At 54.1% G+C, this 21,949-nt stretch overlaps 1 protein-coding gene across 1 annotated transcript in view; it reads left to right on the top strand.

The window, feature by feature from the left end:
* Positions 1-5,349: 5,349 nt before the first annotated feature.
* NFATC1 (nuclear factor of activated T-cells 1) overlaps positions 5,350-21,949 on the top strand; it is a 67,620-nt gene continuing 51,020 nt past the window's right edge. The window contains exons 1-2 of the mRNA XM_008064310.1: positions 5,350-5,416; positions 8,357-9,458. Of these exons, the coding sequence (XP_008062501.1) occupies positions 5,350-5,416; positions 8,357-9,458 (1,169 nt within the window). The remainder of the gene's footprint in view (positions 5,417-8,356; positions 9,459-21,949) is intronic.

Genomic DNA, 21,949 nt, shown 5'->3' with positions numbered 1-21,949 from the left:
CCGGCGACCTCGCGGACCCCTTGGAGAGTCACGGCGAGGAGGGGGGCCCGCCTCCCTTCCAGGGCGCCCCTGGGCGCTTCCCCAAGGGGAGCCGAGCTTCCAAGGCGCAGGACTTGGCCATGGGCGCCGGGGACAGATGGTCGGCGGCGCTGCCAGAGGGCAGCGGGAGGCCGCCCCTCTGAGGGCCCGCTCGCCCGCCCCTGCCCTGCAGCGGAGACAGGAAGGCCCGCCAGGCGTGAGAACAGAAGTAGGTTCAGGCCCAACTGTCCGGAGCCCAGCCTTTCTTTCCTTTTCTCCTCCCTCTGTCAAAAATGAAGGTTCCGGTGAAACAAACAAGTGAACTCCCTCCCGGGAAGCTTGAACAGTGGTAAGAGCTCCTGGATGCTGATGCAGCTTCTGGTGGGGCCTCTGCCCTTCACCCACATGTCTCCTCTTTTCCACACTGCAAACCTTGTTCCTTCCACTGCCTGCCTCCCTCCTAGGCCAGTGTTCGAAGTGTTCCTTCTGTCCCTGCCCTAGCAGGCCGCTGGCCTAGAAGGCTGTCCGTTTCTGTAGTGATTGGATCATCATTTCCATAGGATTCTCTTCCCTCTTCTTGAGTCCAGTGTCTTGTTCATTTTTGGAAATAAGTCTTCCAGCCAGGCCGTCGCAGCCTGATCAGTCAGTATCCGTCACTCCCCACAGGTCTCCTCTGAAGGTTCGTTTTTCTCTCATTCCCTGGCCATGGGTTCCAGGTCTCTGGGGTCAGTGGGAGCCAAGGCAGGTGAGGGGGGGAACAAGCAGTGGTTGCTGGGAAGAAGTGAAGGCACTTGCTGTATTCCAGCTTCAGGTCTAGCTGTCCGTGGCAGTGTGCCGGACCTTCCTGTGGAAGCGTGGCAGAGTAGCAGTGTGCCCCGCCTTCCTGTGGTGGTGTGGCAGTGTGCCCTGCCTTCTGTGGCAGTGTGGCCTGTCTGTGACTAGCAGTGTTCTGGGCCTTCCCGCGGCAGTGTGGTTTGTCTGCCTGTGGCAGCGTACTGGGCCTTTCCATGGCGGTGTGCTGGACCTTCCTGTGGCAGCATGGCAGTGTGCTTGGCTTTCCTGTGGCAGTGTGGCCCATCTGCCTGTGGCAGTGTGCTGGGCTTTCCCGTGGCACTGTGGCAGTGTGTCCTGCCTCCCATGGCAGCATGGCAATGTGCTAGGCCTTTCTGGACTCTTTCCTGTGCTTTGATTCTGAAGCCAGTGGGTTTCATCAGAAGCACTTTCCACCTTTAATTCACCCCCCTTTCATGCATTTAGCAAATATTAACAGGAGTTGTTACCTGGAAGTAAGGACCCTATTCCTAACTTTTTATGTGGTGGAAGTTGGTCCTAGACCTACGAACCTTGAGCCTGGTCCATTTCGATGGCCCCTGGCAGCTCCTGTTGGGGCCGGGGCACCAGTGGCTTGCCTGGTTGTTCGTGGTTTGGGCAGTCACCCCAAAGATCAGGCAGTCACCCAGGAGCTGGTTCTGTGGGGCCTCAAGGATGGCTGTGCTGTGATAGGTGTGTCTGGCTTGGTGCAGGCTCGGGCTTGGGCCCCTGCTGATAACAGCAGTGGGACACAAGTGGCATCACCAGATCTTTCTGTGATTTTTTTTTTTTTAACATGTAATCCTAGTTCTTAAGATTTTAGACTCAGGGCCCATGGGCAGCTCCGTTACATGGGTGTTTTGCCTGATGCTGGGGTTTTGGGCTTCTCTTGAGCCCATCCCCCAGGTGGTGGACATGGTGCTTAGGGAGTGTTTTCAATTCTAACCCTTCCCTCCCCCATTTGGGAGTCTCCAGTATCTGTTGTTCCATCCTTGTGTCCATGTACCCAGCATTTATCACTCATTCACGGGTGAGAACATGCAATATCTGGGCTCCCGGTTCTGAGATAGTTCACCTAAAATGATGGCCTTCAGCTGCATCTACGTTGCTGCAGAAGTCGTGATTTCTTTCTTCTTTATGGCTGTGTAGTATTCCCCGGTGTGTATCCAGACCACATTTCCTTACCCCTCCTACTAGGTGGGCACCTGAGTTGGTCTTGTGGCTGTTGTCCACATGTAGTTCTAGGCATGAGATTTAGTGACTGGAGAGGGCTGGGGAGGCCCAAGCAGGGAAGCACCTTCCCCCTTTCTATGGTATCAGGAAGAAGCTGCTAGGAAATGCACCTCTTATACAACATATATACATGTATTGCTTTTGGGGGGGAGACATCCATGTTTTTACCCCATCCTTTTTATTATCATTATTACTGTATTCCATTTAGATTATATACATTTTATTAGATTATTACACCAAATTCTGCAGCCCTTGGTGGGTGATCAACACTGTGTCACCTGGTTTCTGGAGTGAGCCTGGATAGAACATAATACGTGAACACATAATCCTGAGCTCGATGGTGGATGGCAGTGCTGAGGTCTAGATTGTCCTGAGCACCGAGACTTGAGCTTGGTCAGAAAGGTGTGACCAGCCCCGAGTGCATGAGGCAGTCTGTGGCCAAGTCCCCATCAAGGGGTCACCACCCTGGCAAGTCAAGGCCGGGGTCCCCGTGCTAGGACTAAGACATAGGGACCATTGTGGGTGGGAGTCCTGGCCTGCCTGGCTGGGACCCCATTTACAGATCATTCTGAAGTGAGTGGGTCCTGTCGGCATCTGACAGTCTTATCTGAACTGGTTTTATGTGAAGTGGCACCTCCTGGGTTCCAGCTTCTCCTGCTCAGGCCTCGCTGCCCGGGGCCTCCATCTTGAGGAGTCTCAGGCCTCCTGCTACTCAGTCCTCGGTTCTGTGGAAGCTCAGGCTTCCTGCCACCGAAGGCTTATCTCAAGGAGGCCCAGGCCTTTTGCTGTCCAAGCTTCCATCTCAAGGAGGTTCAGGCCTCCTGCTGCCCTGGTCTCCGTCTTGAGGAGGCCTGCAGGGAGGACTGGAGTCTGTGGTTCTTTGTTGTAAAGTGCTCACCAGGTACAAACACTGGGTGTTCGGCAACCATTTGTTGGGAGGGCAGAGGCGAATTTTGCTGTCGTTTGCCTGGGCAGGATGGCGGTGCCTATGTTGGGAGCCTGGCATCTTCCTGTCTCCACCCAGGAGTGGCTGCGGGCTTCCCTGCAGAGGAGGCCCTGCTCTCTTTGGCTCAGGAAATAGCTGCTCTGTCAGCTGGGAGGCGGTGCCCGCTTCCCGCCCCGGGGCTCCTGTTTTCTGAGTTATTTTGGCGGCCTGGGCGCTGCCAGCCCTGTCGCTGTGGCAACTTGGAGGAAACGGGCCAAGGCCTCTGGGTTTGGGCCGGAGCTCCCTGCAGCCAGGGCCGCCTCCAACCTCCACATGGGGCGTTGCCTGAGGGCCTGTGGGCCTTGCTGTGGCCTCGGATGGTTCCTCATGGAATGAAGACATTTGTGCAAAGATGAAGATGTGAAAGACTTGAACACAATTCCATTTTCGCCAGAGGAGCCTGGAGCCTGTGGATGCTCAGGGTGTGTGGCAGGAGAGGCTTAGGAGGAAGCCTCTGGGGTACTCTATGGTTATTTGCAAGGGTGGGGGCTGCTGGCATCGGGCCAGCCTGCACGGGCCTGTGCAGTTCCGTTACCAGCCTCGTGTCCTGGACCAGCCCAGGCAGATGCTAAAAGGAGATTCCCTGAGTGATAAATAAGGTGGACCACGCTGGCCTGTCTCTCGGGGTTCTGGCAGGTGAGCAACATGATCGGAGACATGATTCTTGTCAGGACATGTCTGCATCATGCCTTGTGAGCAGCATCATCTGTGGGCTGCACTGGCTGCTGACCAGGGCTGCCTGGCAGGTCTGCGGGGTCTGTAGGTCAGTGGTGCGCCCTACTGTCATCCTGACCATGGGGCCCAGGCAGGTTCTGTTTGTGACTGTTGAGAAAGTAATGCAGCTCTAAAGGTGAATTCCTTGGGTGAGATAGGGGTTGCTCAGGAGGAAGGGTAGGAGTCCCTGGGGTGGGGCGGGGTCCCTCAGGGGAGGCAAGATGCTCTGACAAGCCTAGGAGGTGGGCTTTGTGAGCCAGGAGCCCCTAGTGCCTGGCCCAGGGCACCCACCTGCCCCACAGGGCGCCCATCTTTGCCTTGCCTGGCGCTCTGTGCCTGAATGTGAGGGTCAGGGACTGAGGATGATGTACCCTAAGGGACGGGCCCCACCCATGTTACATTTCATTGTGTTAAATAATGTTGAATATCCCCTTCGTCGCGTTGGCTTAAAATAGCACTTTGCTTTGTGCACACCTGACTATAACTTAACGAACCCGCCTTGGCGAGCAGCCAGGTCTTGGCCACGCTGACTCTAATGGGTGCTGAGTCTTTAGCAGCGTCTAATGTGACATAAATCAGCCTCAGCATCTCGGGATCCTTGAGAAAGACAGTGGAAATATTTTCATTCCATGTAAATATAATCCCTTTGAATAGTTAAATAATTCAGATTTGAATATGGTTTAGGTGGGTAATAAAACCAAATGGAGTGGAAGCTGCGTGGGAGGAGGAAGGGAGGGGAAGGGGAGGGGTGCCCAAGGCTCTGCACCCCAGAAGGGGGCCTCAGGAGGGAGGGGGAAGGGGCTCAGGAGAGAGGAGGCGAGAAGAAATGCCCCAGACACTGCACCTTGTGGGGGGCTCAGAAGGGTGGGGGAGGGGTGTCCCAGGCTCCGCACCCCATGGGGGTCTTTGGATGGGGGCTCAGGAGAGAGGGGAAGGTGAGAGATGCCCCAGGCTCTGCACGGGGTGTGGGGGAGGGGGTTTAAAGAGGGAAGGGTAGGAGAGAGGTGCCCCAGACTCTGCACCCCAGAGGGGGGAGCTCAGGAGGGAGGGGAGGAGTGGGGGGCAGGAGCTAGGGGAGGGGAGTGGGCTCACAGCCAGGACACAGGACCCAGTGCCAGAGGTCTGGGTCGCTGAGGCAAGGTGGTGGCCTGCACCTGCTTCTGGTCTTCTGAGAGGGAATGGAAGAAGAGAACTGGAAGGGACGAGGTCTTTCAGCTGGAGAGGGCTCAGGCTGGGAGCCTTCCTCTGTGATCTGTCTAATTAAGAAAACTCCTGCTTGGGGCCTTTCGTTTTTAGCGGAGGCTTATGTTGTTCTTTTCCTCATTGGGTCAGGTTTATGGAAATACTGTGGTTTTATAAAGGCCGGTGCTCTGGGTGTTGGGGTCTGTGCTGGGGGCACTCCCTGTTTTCCTGCTGGGGGGCGAGGTCTCTCTCCTTCCTGTTCTCCCCACTTGAGCCTCCCACATAATCTCCCTTGCTACTGCAGTCCTCAAAGAAGGCTTTGCACAGAAACTTGTCATTTTTCCTTGGTCTGTCTCCCCTTTCATCTAGAACCTCAGTGATTGTCCCCCAGCACCCTGTGCCTAGCCATGGGCTCTGGCATCAGCCAGCGGAGCCCGCGTTTCTCTGCTGATGGCTCCCCTTTCCTGCCAGCCGGTAGGAGTCCAGCTGCAGCACCAGTGCGTCTCTGAGGTGGGCCCTTTAGCAGGGTACAAGCCCTGTAGGTAGGCAGGCGCAGGGGTATGGCTTTAGGGCGTACAGCCAGGGGGAGCACATGGGTGGAGGAGCCTGAGATGCCCAAGGCGGTGTGTGTGAGGACCCTAGCAGCCCGTGGAGCATGACCCTGTGTGGCCCAGGTGGCCAGCACGGATGACCTAAGCCCCTAGGGGCTGCCCCCCTCCTCAGGAACCCCAACATCTCCTTCAGGGATAACTTTCTAGGGAGAGCATGAAAGAGACTTAACCTAATGTTTTAACATTGTCCAATGAGTATGTGATTTGGAGGACACAGTATATGTGACCGTGGGCACGTCGGTCCCAGGGTTGGCATCTTGGGGCTGGAGCATATCTGGAGATTGTCCATGTCCTGACTGGGGCCAGGCTGATTTGGGCATGGGGGCTGCCACCCCATCCCAGTTCACAGCCTGTGGAACTGAGGTGTCCTCAATCTCGCCAGCCACTGAAGCTCTCTAGAGTGTGTGGGTGGGTCCGCTGCTCCTGGATTCTCAAGGAGCATCTTGTGATGATTAGAAGGTGGCCTTGGGCCTGGGCAGGGCTGCCCTGGTGTCCAGGCCAAGCTGGAGGCCCTTCCTGGCATGCGTCCCGCGAGTACCCAATTCCTGCCTGGGAGCCCTGGCCACGTTTCTGAGGTGCTTCTCTGTAGCCCTTCTGTCTCCTTCTCATCACAGTTCTGTCTCCCCAGAGCACCTGGGACTGCCTGGGATGGAGGGGGCACCGAGAGTTCTCTCCCAGGCTCCCATGCAGGGCCGGCACCCCCCTTCAGGAAGAAAGGCCATTTGGAGAATAGCAAACTGTGTCTTACTGGGGGTTCCAAGCTGACAGAGGAAGAACTTCCCACAGCAAAGGTCACGAGAGCCAGGTGCCACAGAGGGTGGCTGGGGGCCTCGTCTGGCCATGAGTGGCAGTGGACATAGATCTCACCTGCTTGACTGCTGGAACCATTTATTAGTAAACACTGTGGGGTTTGAATCAGTGTATTGAGACCTTGGTTTTCTTCCTGTTTATTCCTGTTGGTTTCTAAACCAACAATATAGCAGGACTGCACTGTCCCTGAATAGAATATCCTTAAGCTGGTGCACTTGCCCCAGGACAGGGATCTCGAGTTTCTGTGTGCTTGTTTCCATTCCTCAGAGGCTTGGGCATCCTCGTCTGGAGGCTGCAGGAATGGGCTTCCGAGGTGTGCTGCAAAGTCTCCTCAAGTCAGAGCCCAGAAGTGTCTTTCCTCCGAAAATGGCTAATTACACTAATAATGACTGGAAAAATACTTCATTGAGGTATAATTAACATGTAATGATTTTTAAGTCTAGCTGTGCACCAGAATCATCTGTTTTGTTCTAAAAGATGGATTCCTAGGCAATGAACCAGCATCAGAATCTGCATGGGAGGGATCCCAGAATCTATGTTTTCATATAATCCTTGTGTGTTGTTTGTAGCTGGTAGTTAGGTCACCTTGACAGTGGTTAGCCTATTACAATATATTTATGTGTCTGGGCCCTCCTTCTCCTTTTTCTCTACTTCCCTCTCTCCCTCCCTCACTTACTCCATTCATTATTTACTCATCCATCTCCTCATCCCTTCATCTATTATGTAGTCATCTATCACTCTGTCATCCCTTCATCATCCATCCCTCCATCATCCGTTCCTCTATCATTCATCGTCCAACACCCATCCACGCATCCATCATCTATCCATTCATAATGCCTTCATCATCCACCCATTTATCATCCACTCATCCATCATTCGTCTACCATCCATCTACCCAGCGTCCATCATCCATCCCTCCATCATCCATCCCTCCATCATCCATCCCTCCATCATCCATCTATCATCCGTTCACCCATCGTCTATCTGTCATCCCTCCATCATTCATCCATCCACCATCCATCATTCTTCTATCATCCATCATCTACCCATTATCCATTCATCATCCACCAACTGTAACCCTTCCCTCCGTCATCCATCTGTCCATCATCCTTCCATCAACCCTCTCTCTACCATGCCTCATCTGTCCATTATTCATTTATCATCCATCATCCACCCATCTGTCATCCATCCCTCCATCATCCGTCATTCTTCCGTCACCCACCTATCCACCATCCATCCCTCCATCATCCCTCCATCATCCATTCTTCCATCCATCTATCACAGTTCATCATCCACCCATCCATCATTCCTCCATTATCCACCCATCCATTATCTATCTCTCCATTATCCATCATCCGTTCGTCTATCTGTCATCCATCCATTATAATTCCTCCATCATTCTTCCATTCCTTCATCTATTAAACACATTTTATGTGCCAGGCACAGTCCAGGATGCTGAAAGATGCAGTGAACCAAATAGACTGAGGAAGGCAGAATTTCCTGTCCTCATGAAACTTGTTTTCTGTCGGTCAAAGATATGAGGAATGAGATGAATGTGCAAAGTACATGTTATTAGGTCACGACGTGTGTCAAGAGCAGAAGACAGACTCGAGCGTTAGGGGGTTGGAGTTAAGGTGGGGGCTTGGGGAGGCAGGTTTTGAGCCAAGAACAGGAGACAGTAAGGGAACTGGCTGTGTGTCTCTTCAGGAAGGACCTAGGAGCAGTGGGAAACATTAAGAGCCTTGCGCTGGCACCCAGAGAAGAGGAGGGCGGGGAGAGTCATGGGAACCTTATTGGTGGGAGGCAAGACTGACTGCCACTCTGAGTCACCTGGAGCCATTGGGCAGGGCGGCCTCAGGGACAGTGACAGAGGTCACTTGGGGGCTGGGTCTTTCACGCGACCAGGCCCTCGGTGCCAGGGACCTTAAGCCATGGGTCTGTGCAGTGTGCAGCCCAGCCCCTCATGCCCTTGTGTTCTTCTTTCTCCTTCTAGAACACTACAGCTATGTGTCCTCCACCGTCAGCCCTGCCCTGCCGCTGCCCACGGCCCACTCCTCCCTGCCAGCTCCGTGCCACGACCTGCAGACCTCCACCCAGGGCATTTCAGCCATCCCGCCAACAAGCCTCCCCACGGGATATGGGGGAGCGGTGGATGGTGGGCCCTCGGGTTACTTCCTGTCCTCTGGCAACATCAGGCCCAATGGGGCCCCAGCTCTGGAGAGCCCCCGCATTGAGATCACCTCTTACCTGGGCCTGCACCACCACAACACCCCATTCTTCCACGATGTGGAGGTGGAGGACGTCATTCCCAACTCCAGGCGGTCCCCGGCCACAGCCACGCTGAGCCTGCCCGGCCTGGAGGCCTACCGGGACCCCTCGGGCCTCAGCCCGGCCAGCAGCCTGTCCTCACGCAGCTGCAACTCTGAGGCCTCATCCTATGAGTCCAACTACTCCTACCCATATACGTCCCCACAGACGTCCCCATGGCAGTCACCCTGTGTGTCCCCCAAGACCACGGACCCCGAGGATGGCTTCCCCCGTGGTCTGGGGGCCTGCACGCTTCTGGGCTCACCACGGCACTCCCCATCCACCTCACCCCGTGCCAGTGTCACTGAGGAGAGCTGGCTGGGTGCACGCAGCTCACGGCCCACGTCCCCCTGTAACAAGCGCAAGTACAGCCTCAACGGCCGGCCACCCTGCTCGCCCCGCCTCTCACCTGCACCATCCCCGCATGGTTCCCCACGGGTCAGCGTGACCGACGACACCTGGCTGGGCAGCACCACCCAGTACACCAGCTCAGCCATCGTGGCAGCCATCAATGCCCTGACCACTGATGGCAGCCTCGACCTGGGTGATGGCGTCCCAGTCAAGTCCCGCAAGACAGCACCAGAACCTTCGCCTTCAGTGGCGCTCAAGGTGGAGCCTGCCGGGGAGGAGCTGGGGACACCACCGCCCACCGTGGACTTCACACCTGAGGACTTCTCCGGCTTCCAGCACATCCGGAAGGGCGCCTTCTGTGAGCAGTACTTGTCAGTGCCTCAGCCACCATACCAGTGGGCCAAGCCCAAGTCCCTGTCTCCCGCGGCCTACATGAGGTGAGCTCGTGGGGTGTGGTGGGTGGGCTGTGTTGGGCTCAGGCATGGGTCTCCACGGCTCTGGAGAGACTGGATATTATGACCAAGGGGTTGGGGGCTCTTCTGGGAGATCAGGGGCTCCCTGGGTTTTACAGTCAGCTGCAGATCCTGGTGTCTGTGGTGCATAGACTATCACCCAGCCTGTCCCTCCTCTCCCTGCGCACTTTGGCATCCAGATGCCAGTCCTGCTGGGCTGGGGACCCTCGAATAGCCTCATTCTAACTTGGTCTCTGCACAGATTTACTTCTAATAAGGCCACACCCACAGGTTCTGGGGTCAGGGCTTCCACATAGGACATCTGGGGGATCCAGCTCTGCCCATAATGAGGCTCACAACACACGCACTTGGCCTCTCCTCTGGTAAACAAGCCTCCAGCCCTCTTGTGCAGCCTGCCCTCCCCGCGTCCTTCCTCCCATCTTAATTGCTGTCGGGCTTTGGGCGCAGATGGGACCTCACTCCATAGTCCCCGAGGGGCTGCCGGCTCACGGTGCTTGGAGAACAACACGGCCTCCCGCTCCCCGAGGAACGCACAGCCTGGCTGGGGGAGCTCAGGCGTGCACTGCACTCGGGGTCCTGGGCTGTCATTTTTCTTTTAACCACCGGCATGGGGACTGCAGGCCCCACCGGGCCCACTTACCCAGCCCAGTGTTTTTATTTTTAACTAAACAGCGCTCGCAGCAGGTGGGCCTCTGATGAACCCTGGCAGATGCCTCCTGCCCCAGGGCTTTTATCTGAGGCATGGAAATGTCCACATAGGCCACAGAGTGCCGTGCCCGGTGGCCTGTGACGTCAGGCTGAGCCCACGTCCTCTGGAAGGGATGTCTGTGACGCATTCGGACCTCTGTGTGCTGTTCGGGCCCGGGCTGGTGTTTTCCTGTTTTTTTTCCTGCTCCCTCTGAGGTGTCTGGAGGCAGGACAGGGTGGGCCAGTTTCAGCTGCACCTGCAGCATGCAGGCAGTGCCCTCGTGAGGTTGTTCCTGCAGAAACTGTCCCTGCCCTGCCCCTCTCAAGTTCCCTTTGGCCACCACCAGAGCATATGTGGCACAGTGAATGTTGTATACACCGGAGCATATGTGGCACAGAAACCACAGGTGACTTGCTAGAACCCCTCCCCGTCCCCCCCAAAAAAACTAAATTTTTCTTCTGGGACTTACCCTGCAACAAAATAAAGAAAAAAAAAAAAAAAAACAGAATTTTGCTGAGTACAGTGGCTCATGCCTGTAATCTCAGCACTTTGGAAGGCCAAGACAAGAGTGCCCAGGAGTTCGAAAATACTGCACACAAAGACACGGTGTGGGTGCTGGTAACTCTTTGAGCAGTCGAATGGGGAGCCCACCTTTCCACTGGCACAATGCTTAGAAAAGCAGTCAGTTGGGATTTCAAGAGACCAAGTCTGCTAGCCTTCTCTCTTGTCTTGCCCCAGACGCATTTACCTGCCTGGCCTAGCTCTTGGTTTCAACACTGGAAGCTTTGAGAGACTGGAATATTCAGTTATCATCCAGACAAATGTATCTCAGGACCTGGATTTAGTTCACAAACGAGAAGAAAAAAAATTCCATTTGGGCCAGGTGTGGTGGCTCATACCTGTAATCCTGGCACTTTGAGAGGCTGAGACAAGTGGATCACTTGAGCACAGGAGTTAGAGAACAACCTAGGCAACATAGCAAGACCTCCTTTCTACAGCCATTAAAAAAAAAATTCCATTTGGAGGCATTTGAAAGATTTAAGAACTGTTTATGTTCATGTCAGTGTAGCTTTCATTTAAATAGGGATAAGAGCCGGGCTCGGTGGCTCAGCCTGTAATCCCGTGCCTTTGGGTGGCTGAGGTGAGTGGATTGCCTGAGCCCGCGGGTTCGAGACCCGCCCGGGCAGCTAGACCTCATCTCTGCAATAAATCAAAAAATCAGCCGGGTGTGGTAGCGCGGGCCTGTAGTTTCGGCTACTTGGAAGGCTGAGGCGGAAGGATCGCCGGAGCCCAGCAGGTTGAGGCTGCGGTGGCCGGGAGCGGCCACTGCACTCCAGTCTGGGCAACAGAGTGAGACTCCAACTCAAAAAATAAAAAATAAAAATAATAAATAAATAAATAGGGATAAGAATCTTGCAAAGCTAACTCTCCAAGCTCTCGATCCCACAAGTACCCCACATTACGATATACATTTTAATGGGTGACAGAGGTCACTGTCACTCGTGGTAGGACTTGATGAACTGTTGAGATCAAGAGGGATGCAGTGTCACCAGAATACAGCTTCAGCTATGTGCATGGAGAGTTTCTTAGGACGTTGTAAAATTAGATGGCCCTGTTTGCTAGTGTCCTGGGGCTGCCATGATGGGGCATCACAGACAGGGCAGCTTTAGCAACAGGAATTCACCATCTCATGGCCGTGAAGGCCTGAGGGAGGTCTGTCCTCCTCGCTTTCTGGTGTGTGGATACCATCTTCCCGTCTTGCCACATCATCTTCCTGCTATGCTTGCCTCTGTGTCCTAATGTCCCTTTGTTATGAGGACATCTGACCTGTTGGATTGGAGCCTTCTGAATGACCTCAATGAGCTTGATGGCCTCTGCAGAAATCCTCTCTCTAAGCATAGCCACCTGAGGCTGGGGGCAGGCCCCAAATGACTTCACTGAGCTTGATGGCCTTTGTGGAGACCCTTTCTCCAAACACAGCTGCCTGGGGTTAGGACTTCAATGTGGGAATAGAGTGGAGGGGGCACAGTTCAGTCTCACTCATCTTACGCTCCCAGTGAAAATGGCAGGAGGCCTTGAAATGAAATGTACACCCTGACTCCTTGGTCTTCTCAGCTGTGGGTGACCACAGGGACTGCGGTGCCTGGTGGGGCACCTCTGCTCTCTGCCCATGTGAGACTCGCTGCGCTGCTCCACTTGGGCATTGGTGAGTGCTGGGTGCTGTTTTTTCCTTTGCGTGGGAGTTTTAGCAGTGATGATGTGGCCATATGATCTGCTGTCTTTATCTCTTGGCTGCAGAGAGCCCAGTCAGGTGTGCTGCCGACATTCCTGAGTTACACAAACAAACAGCATGCGAACCAGGCCGGCCTCCATGGGGCTGTTCGGTCACCTTTCCTGCTGTCATGGCTCCTCAGAGCAATGTGTTTCCTGGTGCCTGCAGATTGTTTCCATTGACCCCATTAGCTGGCACTTGGGGCTACAGAAAGCCACGGTGGAGATGGATGCTCAGTGACTTGCCAGCTAGGTGGAGGCCAGGCCTCCCTCCCAGAAGGGCTTCTCAGTACACACGCCACAGCCCTGCAAGTACCCAGGCACGGCCACAGGGCTTGGACAACACAGCTGAAAGACTGTCTTTCTAATCCTCTCTGGAGTTGGGGATGGAGAGTTCATCACAATGCCTCCTCCCCCTTCCTGTGCCAGAACCTCTGTTAGCCATGTCCTGATGCTACAAGGAGCTTTGTAGGGAAACATGTGTGGAGCTCTTTTCCCAAGGACTCTTATTTTACCTGTTCAGCGTCTATGTCTTCCTACACCCTGCACAGAGTTTTCAGATAGGCCCATGGGGGTTCAAAGAATGGTACTACTGTCTTGCTGCAATTGAAAAAACTGTATTGTGAAACCAGTGGTATTTGATGGAATTTCATGGTTTGAGTTTAGAGTTGGTTTCGAGTTTAATGGAATGATGCTTCTGTTGTGAAAACTTGAGAAACCGGCAGAGAAACCACAGGTGACTTGCTAGAACCCCCCGATTTAAAACAAAAACAAAACAAAAAAAAGACCTAAATTTTTCTTCTGAGCATTACCCTGCAAAAAAAAAATAAAAATAAAAAACAAAATTTTGCCAGGTAATCACAGTACTTTGGGAGGCCAAGGCAAAAGGGTCACCCTGGTGCCTAGGAGTTAGAGACTCACCTGGGCAACACGGTAAGATCTCATCTCTACAAAAAAAATCAAAAGTTTAGCCAGGCATGGTGATGTGCTTAGGTCCTAGTCCTACGTATTAAGGAGACTGAGGAGGTAGGATCACCTAAGCCCAGGATATTGAGGCTGCAGTGAGCTGTGGTCGCACCACTGCATTCCAGCCCGGGTGACAGAGTACAACTTTGACTTAAAAAAAAAAAAGCCGGGCTTGGTGGCTCAGCCTGTAATCCCGCGCCTTTGGGAGGCTGAGGTGAGTGGATTGCCTGAGCCCGCGGGTTCGAGACCTACCTGGGTAGTGAGACCTCATCGCTTCAATAATCAAAAAATCAGCCGGGCGTGGTAGCACATGTCTGTAATTCCGGCTACTCGGAAGGCTGAGGTGGAAGGATCGCCAGAGCCCAGCAGGCGAGGCTGCAGTGGCTGGGAACAGCCACTGCACTCCAGTCTGGGCGACTGAGTGAGACTCCAACTCAAAAAAAAAACAAAAAAAACCCAAGCCATCTATTCTAGCATCAAACGAAAGCCCCAGGGCTGCTTCAAAACAGAGTAGGGTTTTCTTTCCATGGGTGATGACGACAGTGATGACAAACAACCCCACAGAGCACCCTCTTGTCATCTATGAAGGGTTAGGGCTGTGCTGCGAGGGGCCCATGACTGGGGCAAGCTAGGGCGGGAGTGTGCCCAGGGCCTGTGTTAGAGCACGCCAGCTTTTGTCAGACTGTTTCTAGTTGGTGGGTCTCAGGGTGGCTCCAGAGATTCATGCTAACCTGAGGAGCTGAGGCTTGGAGAGTGTGCCTTCATCCGCTCAGTCCAGCAGCCAGAGCTGGGTGAACAGCAGGGACCGGCCGGGTGCATTCGTGTCTCAGATGGTGTCTGTGATGAGCTCTTTTTCCCATGTGGAATCGGCTCATGGAAAGGGTCCCGTTTGGGGTTTCCTGTGTTTTGCTGTCTATACCCAGCATCGTCTCTGAATGTGCCTTTAAAGAGGCAGAGTTGAAGGAGGAATTTAGACTTAAAAAGAAAGTAGTTTTGGAAAGGAGCATTTTCACCCGGTGTGTTTGTAACATTAGCAGTATGTTTGTTGAATCAAATTTCTGTAAACAAAACATTGCTGTTTTAAATTGAGTCTTTAAGAAGAAGTAACATTTCTAAGGGGCAAGATAGGCTTAATGAACAGCTTTTATTTAGAGTCTGCATCATTTGGATGATCAGAAAGTTACATGTCCACATTGATTTATTTCAGACACGGTTTCTCTCAGGTTTTGGGCTGCAATATTGAAGATTTTACAGATGTCAGTAGTTTTTTTACTGGGCCTCAGTGTCAACTTCAAAAGGTTGGATAGAGCCTCTCTTGCATTTTGTAAGTTACCTGAGAATTCAGAATTTATCCTAATGCAGAACAGGATTAAACAAGCCTATAGACTGCAAACAAGCAGACTCTCATCTTTCTCTGACTATAAACCCCTACCAGCCTCGTTGGGTAATTTCTACAGAATTTGGAAGCAGTTTTTCTGTCGTGCCCAGTGTCTGAGTGGGCCTGGGCCTGGCAGGGTGTGGATGGAGGGTGCAGTGGCTCCTGTGGTTCCCAGGCACTGGGCAAGGGCCATGTCTGTGCCACAGTGGTGCGCTTTTTATGTCTCTGGCACCTGAGGGGAACAGTGGTCCCAGCTCAGTGTGCCTTTTGGAGTCACAGCAAGAGCAGGGCCTTAAAGCATGTGGGTGAGCCCCACACAGCCAGTCATTTAGAGTGTAGTCGTAGGGTCCTCCCAGAACATCCCTGCAGCCACACCTCCGTAGAAGGTGGCTCCTGTGGAGGTCGAGGATGTGGCGTTGCTCCTGTGGTTTGCAAAGCACCTCCAGGAACTGGGCCTTGGCTGTCTACATAGCTGTTTCCAGCTCGTTTCTAGTAGCCTCTCCACAGAAGCCCTTCCTGTGCTTCATGGATCCAGGTCTGCTGAGCTCTGGGTGTCTCCGTCCCGTCCGAGGGCTCCACCAACTCACTCAGCCCCTCTCAGCGCTGAATACACGTGGATGACCCCAGACCCCCCCCTTCCTTTGATGAGTTAGCTCAAAAGGAGTCTTGAATGATTGCATGCCCGAGAAGTAGCCTGTGTCTGGAAGCTGGGTCATCGATACCTGGAGGCTGGCACAGGCTGTCTCTGAACATCAGTGGGGGTGATGGTGGTGTCTTCGTGTGGTGACATGGGATCATCTGGCAGGTGACTGGCACAAGCTAGATGGTCTGCAAGAGCCCTGCCTGGTGAGGGGAAGGAAGGCTTCCACCCCCGTGGGTTCATGGACTGTGTCTGTGTGCCCAGCCTCTGCTTACTGAGTGTTTAATCATGACCTTGGTACCTGCCATTGTCCCCGCCAGGCGAGCATGTGCCATCTCTCCCAGAATGCAGTGTAGGGGTGGGTACTCTGCCTTCTTCCTGCCTTTCCTGGGGGTTTGCAGGCCCAGGGCATTTATGAGGGTGGCAGGTGGGGAGGTTCTTCCTGTGATAGCCTGCTACCCCCGTGCCCATGAAGCTCTGCAGGTGAGGATGCTCAGGCCCCATCCAAGCCTCTGAGTGGCCACCTGGCCTCTGATGTGGCCGAGGATCAGAGTTGGGTCACCCATTCGGGCCTCCCGCCAAGCCTCTAAGTAGTCACCTGGCCCCTGATGCAGCTGAGGCCCAGAGTCAGGTCACCTGCTCGGGGCAGCCAGTTAGTAACTGGTGGAGTTGTAATTCATGTTGAGAGCTGGCCCTGAAGCCTTCTCCCCACAGTCCCTTCTGCTGGGCCTTGACTCCCAGTAGGCCTAGTAAGCCCAGCCCTCCCATCATGAGGCCTGGATAGGTCATGGCAGATGTTGGGGGACCTGGGCACTGGCCTTACAGCTCCTGCCACCAGAACATCTGCTGGGGTCAGGATACTGCAGAGGAGACTTTGCACGGCCTGTGCTGACTTCCAGGAGCAGCTGCCTAGGGAAGGGATGCTTCGGGGCTCTCTAGGTGGGGGCTCCTCAATGAAGGGGCAGGATGGGGAGCTGCATGCAGGAGTGTCTAGAACACTGAACAGGTTGGCCTGCTTACTGCTCAAGCACCCAGTCCAGCGAGCTGCCTTCTTCCTGATATGCCTAGGTCCTTGGCAGCCACGGCTTCCTTGCTATTGCTCGGGCTCTTTCTGATGCTGCGGAGTTCACAGCTGATACGTGGAGTGTACCCTGCCATCTGGTTTCTCATTTGAAAGCTGATGGTTGCAGCGGGCACATTTAAGAGTGCTGTGCATGTTGGGGGTGCCTGTGCTTGTACCCATGGCATGTGTGGACAGTGCCATCCTTCTCTTTCCAGTGTTATTCTGTGAGTGCCTGCCACTGGACACAAAAAAGAGAAGGGAGAGCTTGAGCACTTGTGTTTCCATGGAGGATAACACAGCCTGGGTCTCAGTGGCTTTGCCTCAGATGCTTAAGTCAGACCACTGAGATGCTGGCTAATCTGCGGAGTCCCATGCCAGGAGGGCCCTGGGAGAGGCTGGCATCTGCCCGGTCCCCTTACAGCATCCATGGGGTGGGGTGGTCCCCAGTTTTGAGATTTGAGACCCGGTTGGAAGAGCTATCTGGTTCCAGCCGCCTCTGTGAGTACAGACAAAACAGAACTCACCTCTCAGATGTTTGCCCCTGTGGGGATGGCGGGGTGGGAGTGTGGTTCATTCACTGGGGCTGGGCTGGCTACGGGACACAGGTGAGCTCTTGCTGGGATGCACTGGGAGATGGCGATTGTTCACATCTAAAACTAGACTCCCAATGCAGACTCAGGGAATGTATTTGCCAGTGGGCCTTAGATTCTTGAGCAAAACGTTTTCATGTGTTGTGATGAGATGATCCTTTTCATAAGTGTTTCTGAAATGTCTTCTGGAAGCCGGGGTTGGACACACAAATACTGGTTTGACTTTCATTAAAGAAAACAGTTGAAAGGGCTATGACTTGACCGTTGTGTTCCCAAATTTCCCCCTAAAACAGACCTGCACTCTGATCTGTGTCTGTGCCGAGCTGTGGAAGACACATTCCCTGACAAGGTCACTGCAGAGAGGAGGGAACCCCACCCCAGCAGGACTGCTCGGTGTTGTCTTCATGCCACGTGGACTCATGTCGGGCCATCCACAAATGCGCAAGCCCTCTGGCCACTCATTTCTCTCCACTGGGTGGGGTTCTGCCTTCTTCACTGAGGGGCATTTCTTCATTGAGACCACATGCACTCTTGGTTGGAAGCAGAGGTGTTCACCAGGGCATGGTCCCACCGTAGTTAGCATGCAGGCATCCCAAAGGGCCTTGGTCACTGCCAATGGCATGGTGGCAGTCAGAGGCTCTGGTGGATGGTCCCAGTGTACCTCTGTGGCACAGGCTATTCTTCCCAGAGACTACATACTCCATCACTGGGGCCATATGTGGCATTGACCTTGATCACTCCTGAGCACCATCTCTCTCAGGCAGGCATGGCTGTGTTTGTGGAGGCCATACTAGCATGGTAGCAACGCCCTGGAAGACACCTGCTTTCATCTGGAACCCAGAGCTGGAGGAGCCTCCCGGGACCGGGGACTCTAGGCCACCCGTGGCCCCTGGCTCAGAAGTCCCCCAGAGCCTGGAGGTGTGATGCAGATGCCAATCATTGTGCTTGTTCTTGTGGGGACGGCAAGCAGGGATCAGACTTACCTTATGGATGAGGAAACTGAGGCATGTAGAAATTTCTAGACACAGAAAAAAGGATAAAGAGTTGTAAACCTCTAGGTTTCCATTCTGAACAAGTATGATGGGCCCTTGGGCTCCAAGGTCAGACCGACTGGGCCATACTGTACCCTGGCCTTGCATCCTGACCATGGCCTTGGTGTCACCTGGGAGGTAAGCAGCAGTTCATGCCTCTGGGGGCCCTGGAGCTTCATGACCAACAAAAGGGATGTGAGATAGCTCCAGTTTTATCTTTTTAAATTTAATTTTAATTAATTTATTGTTGAGATCAGGGTCTCAGGTGATCTTCCTGCTTCAGCCTCCCAAGTAGCTGGGACAGCAGGCGCCACCATGCCTAGCTAATTTTTTTGTAGCGACAAGTCTCACTATGTTACTCAGCCTGGTCTCGGCCTCCTAGATTCAGGGGATCCTCCCACCTCAGCCTCCTGAGTAGCTGGGACCACAGGTGCTACCATGCCTGGTTTGGGGTCAGTAATCTCTCCTCTGCCCAGGACAAAGGAAGCCCATACCAAACACAGGATCCAAGCACCCTGTGCTTTGGCAACATGCAAAACATTGGTTAGGTTTCTGACTTTCTCTAGTCCTTGGGGTGATATGTTCTTGTTTTGGCAAATCCCTGTAGGTGCCTCGAGAAGCAGCTGTATTTATTGTGGCTCAGTGTCACATCCTGAACCATGGGAGCTGCTCTTTCATGAACGTCCAGGTTTTTCTGTGGGTCCACATCTGAACCAGACAGGCTGAGTGGTCGCTGTTTCAACCTCATAGTTAGCAGGAGCCTAACGTCACGGTGTGTTGTGCCCAGCACACACTGACTTGGGCAGGCCTGGGTTTCTGGTTTGTCTTAGGAGCCTTCCCTGGCAGGTGTGGTCTGAGCATCATCAGAGCTAGAACCTCATCTGTCTCATGATGAGTTCAGAGATGCCTGTAAGAGGTGTCGGGGCCTGGGAAAGTCCTGTGGCTTTGAGGAGGAGCCCCATTTCCCAGGAGCCTCCGGGAGACGTTCCTTCACCCGTCCAACCTCGCCTGTCGTGGGCATCATCCCTGCTTTCTGCCCCCTTGGTTGTTCTCTGGCTAGAGAGTGAAACCCAGAGAGGTCAGGGCCTCCCAGAGAGTAAACCCCAGAGAAGGCAGGGCCTCCATGCCACGCAGCTCGACCCTGGAGGGCGGAGGTGACAGGGAGGGGACAGGCTGCTTGAGCATCCTGTCTGGCCAGGGGGGACATGCCCCAACAGGATTCCTCACATGCCAGCCTCCTTTTCTTTGGCATCTGGGTTCCTGCTGGAGCTCCCTCGTCGCTTGGAGCTCCCTCCTCCCGCTGGGCTGCGGCGGGTGGTTGGGAGTCACGACAGGCGGCTTCTCCCATCTGTGTCATAAAAGCATGCCCTGGCTTAGACACTGACTTCAGGAGGCACACCAGGAGCTGTGGATTCTGGGCAGAGGCAGGTGACAGAGTCTACATGGGGACCGGGGCTCGGGGTCTTAGCTAGGGCAGAGGGGTAGGGCAGCAGGACTCAGTTCCAGGGCAATGGGAACCCGGTTCCAGGCCTGGGATGGCCTCAGGGACTCTTGTGACACCTGGTGTGCTGCTTTTGTGGGTGGGGCGTGTGGAGTGGGCATGACTTGGATTTTCCAAAGAGATGGGAGACAGTGGGGTCCTCAAAGTACCCCACCATGTGTGCCTGGGACACAGTCTGTTCATAGGAAATCCCCGACTCCGTCATATAGAACAAAACCCCTGCACCACAGCCTTCCTACCTGGCCAGCTAGCTACAGGTCTGTGACCTTGACTTTGGACTTAATTCCCAAGCTGGGTGCTCCTAGCCTGGGTCGTGAGGACCCAGCGGCCATGTTGCACCCCGTGTGGGGGCAAGTACTGCCCACTCTGTTGTCCTTCTCGATGAGGTATCCTGGGCCCTCCCCCCCACACGGACCTGGTAGCCACTCACCCATTAAGACAAGGTGAGAGTGGACAAGGCACAGTCCTGCCCAGCATCATTGCCCATGCCCAGTCCTGGGAGCAGCAAGTAGCAGATTGGCCACCAGCACCTGCACAGCTGTCAGGGTGGGGACTGGACCTGAGACTACCTGGGCCCAGAGGCAGGGGGACTGCTTCTCTTCCAAGCTGCACCTGGTGGGCAGGAGGAGCTGGGTGGAGCCTCCTACCTTTCCCACCTAGCTGTGGCCCCTCCAGTCCTCATCTCTGCTTTTCTCCCACCAAAGTCTCTGTAAAAGCATCTATATTGCCAGCATGTGAGATCGGGGACCCTCCTTGAGGTGTCTTCCTCTCACAGGACTCAGAGCTCTGTCAGAGAAGAGGGGGCTCAGGCTACGGCCTCAGAGTTGTGAGCCTTGGCCTCAGTGATGGGCGCACTGGAGGCTGGGCCATCAACAGGAAGGGGACCTCTGCGTGACCCCCAGGGTAAGACAGCAGCCGTCTGGAGGCCCTGCACTTCCTCCCACTCTTGAGGTTCTGAGGCTACTCCCATGCCCGTCCTCTCCACACTCTGATGAGAAACTGGAGGCCCTGTGGGAGGCTCGTGCAAGGCCTTGTTCTTAGACATGCATTAAGACCATGGCTCTGTGAGGTCCCTAGGGCTTTCTGTGGGAAGGTGGGAGGCTGCGCCAGCGGCAGGGCCCAGCAGGCAGGGGCACTGGACATTAGGCTGCTGGGAATCATGTTGAGGGGTGACACCTGAAGCCCACACCAGTGTTGGTTATCCACCGAGAAACAAATTTTGCTGAGCGCCCACCTGTCCTCATCCGACCGGGCTCCGGGCCATCCTCCAGGAAGGCTGACCTCTCTTGGGTGGGAAGAACTTTCTCAGGACTGAGTTTGGCCAGCACATGTCAGTGGGCGAGGCTGAACTCCACCGGGCCTCTGACCACAAGCTGCTGTGTGGTCCTAGGACAGCCTCGAAGGACCAGTGCAGGGGAAACATGCTGATAACCTTCCTTCCTCTCTCTCACTCTCTCTCTTTCCCTTCTCTTTCCCTCCCCCCCTCCTTCTTCTGTTCGTTCCTCCCCTCCCCTCTCCCCTCTCCTCCCTTCCTTCTCATTAGGGGGAAAAAGACTCCAAACAACTAAACAGTGAGGCGGCCTTTGGCTGTGACCCCTGAGATGTGTCACGTCCTGACCTTGAAAATCCCTTTTCCCTAAGCAGATCTCAGCATCTCCTTTGGGTGGGTTTCAGTTCTGCCAGGCTCAGAGTTTGTAGCTTCACCTGTCTTAAAATTACATAGTAAGCAAAGGCCATTAATACCCTTTGTGTTTTTCTTTTAAGTGCTTAGCACCTGTGGGCTGTGACCTTTGGGAAACCAGAATTGGAAGGATTTTACCAAACCATAGAAGCAAGAGCACTGCCTCCGGACTCTGTTTCTTCTGAGATTCTGGCAGTTCTCTTGCTGGGTGTGTGTGGGGAGGGGCTTGCCATGAAATTAGTTTCCTGATGCCAGGGAGCATGGCCTTCCTACGGACCAGGGTCTGCAGGGGTCAGGCAAGTTAGGCTCTTTGGTACATTTAAGCCAATTTACCCAAGTCTTAGACAGTCTCAGAACTCTCCAGGGACAGGGCAAGGCAGAGACTGAAACCTGAAACCTAAAAACACAGTTCCTTATTTTTCTGGTTATACACTGGTTATTCACTGTAGAATATTTTAAAAGTGTAGATAAACAAAACAAAACAAAAAATCCCCCCCATCCCTGATAGTCCGATGATTTAGAATAATACCACAGCGATCATTTTAGTGTCTTATCTTTTAAACTTGCCCTTGGAAACTTCTCTGGTCTTTTACTTTCATGCCCTGACCCCACGCCTACCCCCACTCCCTATTCCCCACCCTTGCCC

Source organism: Carlito syrichta, unplaced genomic scaffold, assembly GCF_000164805.1.
Source record: "Carlito syrichta isolate Samal-C Ts95f unplaced genomic scaffold, Tarsius_syrichta-2.0.1 Scaffold100632, whole genome shotgun sequence".
Lineage (NCBI taxonomy): Eukaryota > Metazoa > Chordata > Mammalia > Primates > Tarsiidae > Carlito > Carlito syrichta.
The sequence above is the reverse complement of the archived record's forward strand: the minus strand, read 5'-3'. Positions and strand labels throughout refer to the sequence as shown.